General features: G+C 35.8%; 1 protein-coding gene across 1 annotated transcript; it reads left to right on the forward strand.

The window, feature by feature from the left end:
- Window positions 1-2,175: 2,175 nt before the first annotated feature.
- LOC125011405 (T-lymphocyte surface antigen Ly-9-like) lies at window positions 2,176-7,986 on the forward strand. Its single transcript, XM_047590615.1, has 4 exons — window positions 2,176-2,316; window positions 6,613-6,918; window positions 7,004-7,288; window positions 7,388-7,986. The coding sequence occupies exons 1-4, from the start codon at window positions 2,268-2,270 to the stop codon at window positions 7,555-7,557; spliced, it is 810 nt and encodes a 269-aa protein (XP_047446571.1). The 5' UTR covers window positions 2,176-2,267; the 3' UTR covers window positions 7,558-7,986.
- The last annotated feature ends 2,392 nt before the right edge of the window (window positions 7,987-10,378 follow it).

Genomic DNA, 10,378 nt, shown 5'->3' on the forward strand with positions numbered 1-10,378 from the left:
TATTTTGCGTTGCCTTCACTCACTGTGTTATGTGCTATAGATCTATCACTGATTCCACGCTGAAAATGTTACACATGATGAACATGACTTTTATTTTCTATAAAGTCACAGAATGAACAAAAATACAAGCTGTAATACGTGTCTATGACCGACAACAAGTTAAATTAATGATGACAAATATATTTTCCCAGAAAGAATTTATTATTTGTAGGTGGTAAACAGAGTTCAATAGGATTTATATAGTAAATTAATTATTAATATTATAGTTGTAATAGTATTTTTTGCAGTTTGTTATGAGACAAAGTTTACAGGACTTATACTGATCAGGCATATCATTATGACCACCTTATTAATATTGTGTAGGTCTCCCTTGTGCCTCCAAAACAGTTGTGACTCATCAGAGAATGAACATGGGTCTTCTGAGGGCTACTTATAATAATATTTTTTAATAAACAATATTTTGTTTTATTAATCTCTATTACTTAATCTTTTTATTATAGTTTGAAATACTATTTTCGCATATTCAGTATGATTGTGTCCTCTGGTTGGTGTTTCTGTTGTTGCATTAACTCATAGTACAATATACTTAAGAACAGGGTTTTTTCAGGTTTTTCAACATTTTCCAGACCCAGCACCCCCAAACTGATGGAGAGACTGAGTAGGGACCCCTACCTATTATATGTACATTTACACATACAGCATCCTTTTACTAACCTCACACATGTGAAGTGTTGTCGTTTGTTGTGGTGATGTATACGTTTCAAGATCAGGAGGCTGGTTTGGATTCAGCAGTAAGAAGTGTGAAGTTTCCGTTTGCATCAACTTCCTGAACAAAACTCCTTCTGGCTGTATTTTTGTAATAACACCATTTTACTTTAGTAACATTTAATTAGACATTGTTGTCAATGCACAGCATCAGTCCCAGTGTCACAAAGCCTCTTGCTTTGTTGAACACACACTGCAACAGTGTGAACCACAAGTTAAAGCATCTCACAGCTTATGAATTACTTCTGAATGATTATCTTTGTTTCATTCACCGTGCACATGAATAAACACAGAGTTGACTGATCTAACTCTTCAGCTGTTGGATTGGTCAGAGCTAATTTTACAGTTTTTTGAAATTAAATCCTAATATATCTATTACCAGTATTAATGTTTAAGTATAAAATAAAATAAAATAAAAGCCATCATAACACATGAAGACATAGACACACTTTTCCAATTAGCTTACAGTTATATCTGTTTTAAGAAGTTTAAAAAGTGCTCTGATGTACATCCAGTGTTAAGAGTTAACTAGATTAGAGAAGTTGTGTGTTATGTGTTCACACGACAAAGAGGAAAGAGAAGGTTGTGGTGCAATAGTTCGCGGGAAACACTTCACATGTTACATTTATAGTTTGATTTGAATTGATCCTAATCTCAAAAGTTTCCCTGTTCTTAAAAACTAAACAACAACAAAAAACAGCAGCTATACATTGAATTAGTCTTCTTGTTGTACTGTAGCCTTCTTTCACTGATTGAAAGTAAACTACTACAAATCAGTTGCTTAACCTCAACCCTGTTTGGTTTCTCTTTGTCAGACATATTTTGTGTGATTGTGTCTCTGTTTGGTTTTTCTGCTGGTGCATTAGCTCGGCTAAATGAGGCCACTACCTCAGTATACTTCAGAGTTTAAAAAAAATAAATAAATGTCTCTGATGTCCTGTTTTCTTTATGGCGCTATGATTCAAAATACACTAATTTTTATATTAACCAGACACATTTAGTGTATTTGCACTTAATATCTATCAGCTTGAATTTTTCTCAGTATCAGATCAGAAAGGACTATATAAAATATAAAATATAGGAAAATGTGCAGAAAACCCCAGTTAAGATAAAGAAACCTTCAAAGTTTATAAAACTATACTGTGAATATTATTGTACAGAACAACTAGGTCGTATTAACATCAGACATGAATCCCAAATATGTTTAATGCAGATAAATCTGGAGGATTTACAGAAGATGATATTTGTGTTGCTTCATACTTTGATTTATTGACATATAGTTTCATAGCTGAAACGATTTCATTCATCATCAAAAGAGTTCAACCAGTAAAGAGTCTGTTAAGAATTCACTGGATTAGAGAAGCTGACTTCTTTCCATTTATGTGTTAACACGACAAAACCGGAAAGACACAACGATGACTGGTTGTAGTCTGTGGTGTGGTGGTTGATTCAAAACTATTTCTACTGTTACATTTACATTTAACAAAGCAAGAAGCTCTACCATGTCTCTCTCTGTGATACTTGGACTGATGCTCTGCATTGAAGCACCAGGTAGGACAAGAACACTGCCTGATTAAATGTTGACAACAGGAACAGCAAGGATACCAGATTCTTTATTTGGATTAATAACAGCAGCAGTAGGTGCACAAGTGGATCCAGTTCATATCTAATGTACACAGAATTAGTTTCTTCACCTTAACCCTGTTTGGTTTCTCTTTGTTATTGTTAGTTGTCTCATTTTGTCTCCTCTACTTACTCCAAAGTAGAGGTGGTAACACTTTCTATGAAGGTTGTATTTATAATGCCCTATGAATGCACTCATAATGTTTTATAAGGTGTCTATAAAGCATTATAATGGTCATTATTACATCTATACATATTCACAAGGGGTCATAACCAACTTCATGATGCATTATGACAACTGGTTATGAATGATTATAATTTTAATCTGAATAGTGCGTTATAAATGTGTCAATATCTGCCTAGTCACTTGTTATTTTATGATGCATCATAACTACTTTGCTTTGCTAAATGTGTAGTGATGCATAATGAGTTTTGACTTCTATTATAGCCCTTTATATCTGTAGCTATAAGTATATGTAATAAAGTTATAATAATGTATACATCTCCCTACAGCACACACTTATAAACAGCTATGCAATATCATAAGTGCTATTTGTCAGCTCTAAGTAAAGTGACAAGTGCCGTCAGATATTATTTTAATATAATTTTTATTAATATTATTATTGAAGAAATGTCATTCCTTAGTCCATGACCCCTGACCTCTGACCCCACCCACCCACCTCCCTCTCCAGCTCCTCCCACTGTCGTAAAGCATTGAATGTATGTACTAGTCGTAAAGTGGCTTTTCTGGCCTTTCTCCACTGAGCCCTCTTCAGGACAGGTAGGATGTGTCTCTGTCTTGCTGGTGTTTTGAGAGCTAATGCCTTACTTTGCTTACGTGAAGCACGTGGTTTACGTATTAAAGCAATGATTTCGAATGGGTTCAGTCATTAAACGCAAGAATATGAAAACGATCTAACTTGTGAGGGAAAACTAGCCGTGTCTTGTAACTTTAGTTTAGCTAGCTTAAGCCACCTACGGGTAATCTGCGGTGCCTGCATGATATGTGGTAACATAATGTCTCATTACGCTACTTTAAACAAAAAAAAAAAACTTGATGTGTTTATGTTTTTTCAATCAAACCTTTCTGCATAAAAACAAACCCAGATAGAGCACTAAAGATTTGCCTCTGTTCTTCTTGTAGGTGCTGTGAAACCATCTCCTGACCTCTGACCCTGAATCACCTCACCAACCCAAAGGCACTTTTAAGAGCCACATCTCTAGGACCACGCCGTGCCACTTTTGTGGCCTGTTTCACGTGTTTCATGTGTTTGTGTAATGTACTCAGAGCATTGATAATCATTCTGATTATGTGTGTTGGTTTAAATAAAAATAAAGTGAACTACATGCATTCCTTTTGTCTTTACTGTCCAGGCTCTCATTTAATTGTGCCTCATATTTGTTTATAATCTTATATCTATTTATAACAACACCTCATTTGCTCTACTTTACCTAAAGCTGACAAATACCACCTATGATATTAACATAGTCATTTATAATATTGTGCATATGGGGTAAAGATGCCAGACTCAGTCCTTAGTTCATTGCACCTTTTAATTACTCATAGTAACTTATATCTGTTAATAATAGTGTCATATTCTTGTCACTTTACTTAGAGCTGACAAATAGCACTTATGATATTGCATAGCTGTTTATAACTGTGTGCTGTAGGGAGATGTATACATTATTATAACTTTATTACATATATTTATAGCTACAGATATAAAGGGCTATAGTAGAGCAAAGTAGTTATGATGCATCATAAAATAACAAGTGACTAGGCAGATATTGACATATTTATAATGCACTATTCAGATCAAAATTATAATCATTCATAACCAGTTGTCATAATGCATCATTACGTTGGTTATGACGACTTGTGAATGTGTATAGATGTAATAATGACCATTATAATGCTTTATAGACACCTTATAAAACATTATGAGTGCATTCATAGGGCATTATAAATACAACCGTCATAGAAAGTGTTACCGTAGAGGCCTAACCAGCCGGCAACGCCACATTCTGCAACAATCATCCACTTGCCTGACTCACACTCAGCTTCAACCACAAACATTCATCTCCAAGTTGCAACTTCATAAATCTTTCAATAAAACTGGTTATTATAGTCGAGTCTTTTGGCTCGAAAAAAAGCCATCATAACACATGAAGACATAGACACACTTTTCAATTAGCTTACAGTTAGCTTCATAGAAAGGAATCATCTGTTTTAAGAAGTTTAGAAAGTGCTCTGATGTACATCCAGTGTTAAGAGTTAACTAGATTAGAGAAGTTGTGTGTTATGTGTTCACACGACAAAGAGGAAAGAGAAGGTTGTGGTGATTGTGTCTGATTGTGTCTCTGTTTGGTTTTCCTGTTGGTGCATTGGCTTGACTAAATGAGGCCACTACCTCAATATACTTCAGAGTTTAAACTAAATAAATAAATGACTCTGATGTCTTGATTTCTTTATGAAGCTATGATTCGAAATAAACTAAATTTTATATTAACCAGACACATTAAGTGTATTTGCACGAAGTATCAGTATCAGATCGGTATCGACGATATCAGCCTGAATTTTTCTCAGTATCAGATCAGAAAGGACTATATAAAATATAAAATATAGTAAAATATAGTAAAATGTGCAGAAAACCCCAGTTAAGATAAAGAAACCTTTAAAGTTCATGAAACTATGTTGTGAATATTATTGTACAGAACAACTAGGTCGTATTAAGATCAGACATGAATCCCAAATATGTTTAATGCAGATAAACCTGCAGGATTTACAGAAGATGATATTTGTGTTGCTTCATACTTTGATTTATTGACATATAGTTTCATAGTTGAAATGATTTCATTCTTCATCAAAAGAGTTCAACCAGTAAAGAGTCTGTTAAGAGTTCACTGGATTAGAGAAGCTGACTTCTTTCCATTTACGTGTTAACACGACAAAACCGGAAAGACACCATGATGTCTGGGCATAGGTTGTGGTGCAGTACTTGGTGGAAACCACTTCACACTGGTACATTTATAGTCAACAAAGCAAGAAGCTCTACCATGTCTCTCTCTGTGATACTTGGACTGATGCTCTACATTGAAGCACCAGGTAGGACAAGAACACTGTCTGATTAAATGTTGACAACAGGAACAGCAACGATACCAGATTCTTTATTTGGATTAATAACAGCAGCAGTAGGGGCACAAGTGGATCCAGTTTATATCTAATGATCAGAAAAACACACATGAAACCTGAAATAATGTGTTGTTCTATTAGAGAAGAGAAGGTGACAGTAGTTTATCTTTCTTTATATGTATAATCAGAAACAAATGGACCAAGAGAGGAAAGATATGAATAGAGGGAGGGGCTTATAAGAATTGTCTCTGTATTGAAATAAACTGTGAACAAATTAAGACCTCAACTAATATGATGTTATAAAGGAGGGATCACAGTGATGTTTTATTTTGACCTAGTTGATTTAAACAACACTTCTGACTTCTCTCTGCAAACAATAGCTCAGCTTCCTGTTTCTGTTCTGAGAAAATTAAATACACAAACTAAAATCTTCAGTATTACAAGTTAACGTCTCAGTGTCTGTATATAAAATGAGAGACGAAGCACATTTGAAACAATAATCAAAATGTCAACACACACATTTGATTAAACTTATTTCAAGTTGCTGGATTATTAAAGATCAGTTGATTCTAACAAAGTGAAGTCTTCTGAACACATGTACAACCATGAAGAAATATCTGAGGCTGCTTGAGGTCATTTTGAGATGTGGACAGATGGAGCAAAGAATGAAAGATGGAACAAGAGGAGAGACAGAAAAATGAGAAAGTGGGAGAAAGTCTCTGTTTTCAGTAGAGACTGTGCAGAGATGTAAAGAAATGTAAAGAGTTCTCTATCATGGGACACAATGTGACAAGAGTTATTAATATAGTGTAGAGAGAGGTTTACCTGTTTATCTTTCTAGTAAAGGTTTGAACACATTGAATAGTTGTCAGCTGGAACAAGACAAAACGTTACGTCCCCTTGCAGCCCCTCTGCTGTCCTTCAGTGGCAGCGCAAGTGTCTTTAGGTGGTGATGAGCTGGATTTCCTGTCACATGATTCAATATGAAGGTTGAAGAGGAAACATATAAGATAAAGAACTGATGTTAAAAACTATGCTGGATATTGAGTTAGAATTTTATTTATCATTATTATGTATCTACTGTTTTACAGGGTCCAGTGCTGTGACTGATGTGTTTGTGAAGAGAGGAGATGATGTACTTCTGGAAGTTATGGATGATGCTCCAAAGGACTTTGATTTGTTTGTCTGGACATTTAATACAAGCAATGTTTTAGTAGGATATTCATCTGTTGGAGTACAAACAGTCTCTGAAGGTTACACTGGAAGGGTTGAGTTCTCTGTGGAAAATTACTCAGTGAAATTAAAGAATCTACAAGATGACGACAGTGGAGTTTATACAGCACGAGTGACAGGATATAAACAACAAACAATAGCTGAATACATGGTCACAGTTCAAGGTAGGTTTCTGAACATTTCACACACTGACAGAGAACATCTGCTGTCATGTTTGTAAACCTCCTCACACCTACTTTCCTCCATCAGGTCCAGTGTCTCCAGTTGATCTGAATCCAGACTCTGTGTCCATCAGCTCAGACTCCTGTAAACTCACTGTGACCTGCAGCACAGAGGACTCACACATCAGCAGCACTTTCACATGTGACACCAAAACCTGCTCTCAGGAGGGAGGAGACCAATCAAAGGTCACCAACTCTGGTGCTTCCCTCCGTGTCCACCTGTTGAATGACACGATCATCTGTAACCATAGCAACCGAGTCAGCTGGACTCAGAAGAAGACACAGATTCAGGATCTCTGTCTCCTACATGCTGGTGAGACTGACAGACAAAACATTTATCTAATAATATAGTAAAGGTTCATGTATCTGAACCTGTTGTGGTTTTGCTCTGACAGTTTTCTCATGTTTGCAGGTCTCTCTGATGGTGTCTCCATCTGTCTGGTGAAGACAGTCGTGTTCTCTGTTGGTCTGATCATCATGGTGTCTGTCGTCATCAGTGTCCACCTCATGGAGAAGATCAGGAAACAAAATAAACAGTTCTCCTCTAATCAAATGAACATAGAGCTCAATCTCTTACAGTGAACATCTTAAAGTTGCCTGTGGATTTTTTTCTCTTACAGCCAGTGGCGTCTTTCCACTATTGAGCCACCAGAGGGCGCTGCTGTGTAGGGAGGATCACAGCAGTATGTTAGAGAGAGTCTGGTCAACTAGATACTTGATGTTAAGTTCAAAGCTGAAGTTACTGCTACAGAAGAAGATTATATTTAAACTAAATCATGTATTAACACATATAAGGATTAAATTCAATTATGTTGTGATTTGTAGGCAGATTTTAACGTGTAGTTGTGTTGAATAGTTCCATTTCACATTCAAGCACATTCCTCATAAACTTCAGATATCTGTTAAATGAACTGATCTATACATTTCAAAAAACAGAAAGAATGAAGGAATATGTTGTAAACACAACAAAATGATGATCCTGAATTGTACAGAAATGAATTTTCCATAAATTGAATGTGGGCTTGAAGCCAGTGCACTGTAAGATAGCAGTATGCTGCAGTATTTACATTTCATGTTTTACATATTTTCATTGTATTTAACATATTCAGTGTTTGTGTGTGTCAGTTTATTTCACAGCTAATTCTACTGCTGCAAAAGAACATATAGGACCCAGAACAGTCAGCACATGCTGTTTTGTACAGGTTTATTTTGATGGCTGTGTTTTAGTGCCAGAAGAAGGTTTACTTTCTTCATTCAAGTGTCATTAAATGTTTTTCAATCACATATTTTGCGTTGGCTTCACTCACTGTGTTATGTGCTATAGATCTATCACTGATTCCACGCTGAAAATGTTACACATGATGAACATGACTTTTATTTTCTATAAAGTGACAGAATGAACAAAAACACAAGCTGTAATACGTGTCTATGACTGAGCATGATCTGATTCTGAATTATGTCCCTTTAATGTGACTCTTATGATCATGCTAACTTTGCTCTCTGAACCTCTCTGTTCCTTTCTGCTGTTTTCTTCTCACTTTCTCTGAACTGATTAAATGACTTTGATCCATCTGTTCAAACTGTTGCTGTTTGAGTTCTCAGGGAACAACAAGTTAAATTAATGATGACAAATATATTTTCCCAGAAAGAATTTATTATTTGTAGGTGGTAAACAGAGTTCAATAGGATTTATATAGTAAATTAATTATTAATATTATAGTAGTAATAGTATTTTTTGCAGTTTATTATGAGACAAAGTTTACAGGACTTACACTGATCAGACATATCATTATGACCACCTTATTAATATTGTGTAGGTCTCCCTTGTGCCTCCAAAACAGTTGTTACTCATCTGAGAATGAACATGGGTCTTCTGAGGGCTACTTATAATAATATATTTTTTTTTATAGTCTCTATTACTTAATCTTTTTATTATAGTTTTAAATACTATTTTCACATATTCTGTATGATTGTGTCCTCTGGTTGGTGTTTCTGTTGTTGCATTAACTCATAGTACAATATACTGAAGAACAGGGGTTTTTCAGGTTTTTCAACATTTTTCAGACCCAGCACCCCCAAACTGATGGAGAGACTGAGTAGGGACCCCTACCTACTATATGTACATTTACACATACAGCATCCTTTTACTAACCTCACACATGTGAAGTGTTGTCGTTTGTTGTGGTGATGTATGAATAATTGACACCAGCACAAACAGAAGTCAGTCTAAATCTTTTTGTTTGTTTTTTTTCTGAAATCTTTCAAGATCAGGAGGCTGGTTTGGATTCAGCAGTAAGAAGTGTGAAGTTTCAGTTTGAATCAACTTCCTGAACAAAACTCCTTCTGGTTGTATTTTTGTAATAACACCATTTTACTTTAGTAACATTTAATTAGACATTGTTGTCAGTGCAGAGCATCAGTCCCAGTGTCACAAAGCCTCTTGCTTTGTTGAACACACACTGCAACAGTGTGAACCACAAGTTAAAGCATCTCACAGCTTATGGTTGAAATGAAAGTTTCACATTGTTATCGTGCTCATATTCAAACCACATTTACTACCACACCCAGTGTCAGGATGAACCTTTATTAGAACTTCTGAATGACTATCTTTGTTTCATTCACCGTGCACATGAATAAACACAGAGTTGACTGATCTAACTCTTCAGCTGGTGGATTGGTCAGGTCAATTAAATCCTTAAAAATAATTTTTTACATGTGCAACAAGAATTTTATTTACCAGTGACAGGTCACCTCAGCCTTCAATGACCTCCAGTCTTATTCAAAGCACCTCTTAATACGAACGTCATGACACCACTGCTATAGAAACCATCAACATCACAGGGACACACAATAAAACAGGGCATTGCATCGTAGACAGGTCATAAAGTGAATTAAATGCTGTTACTGAAGCAAGTAACTCACAGAACAATTCAAAAAGTCTCCTCTCACTCACTGCACATTCAGCAGAATAAACATAAAAGACGTAAATATAATTCATTTTACTTGCCAGAACAATTTAGATCAGATGCTGTCAGCCAGGGGCAGTGCTCATAGTTCCAGCTTTTCCTTCAAAGTCCACCATGAAAATGTCTTTCCGTGAAAATCTGCAACCAAATCAATGGCATCTCCTCCTTCTGCCATCTTGGGTTTAAAAATAGCTATAAAATCACAAACGGGGACCATTTCCTTGTGCAGCTCCAAACAAATAAACATGAACCACTTGACTTAAACCGAGCGTCTCTCTGACCCTCCAATCAGAGGATGAGAAAACACTGACACTACCTAGTCCACAGAGAAGACCTAAGAATAGGAACCTGAGATGTGAGTGGTGAAAGGAACAGCGTCATTATGATGTGTTTCAAGCTTCGGTCGCCTGCAGTTTTAATTGTGAAGATCCATAAAG

The sequence above is a fragment of the Mugil cephalus genome, chromosome 7, assembly GCF_022458985.1.
Source record: "Mugil cephalus isolate CIBA_MC_2020 chromosome 7, CIBA_Mcephalus_1.1, whole genome shotgun sequence".
Classification (NCBI taxonomy): Eukaryota; Metazoa; Chordata; class Actinopteri; order Mugiliformes; family Mugilidae; genus Mugil; species Mugil cephalus.

What these genes read in the sequence shown, in the direction of transcription:
- LOC125011405 (XM_047590615.1), top strand. Translation starts at nt 2,268, where the DNA reads ATGTCTCTCTCTGTGATACTTGGACTGATGCTCTGCATTGAAGCACCA. An exon ending in GCTCTGCATTGAAGCACCAG is followed by an intron (nt 2,317 to 6,612) that starts GTAGGACAAGAA and finishes ACTGTTTTACAG; the next exon opens with GGTCCAGTGCTGTGACTGAT. An exon ending in TCTCTGTCTCCTACATGCTG is followed by an intron (nt 7,289 to 7,387) that starts GTGAGACTGACA and finishes TCATGTTTGCAG; the next exon opens with GTCTCTCTGATGGTGTCTCC.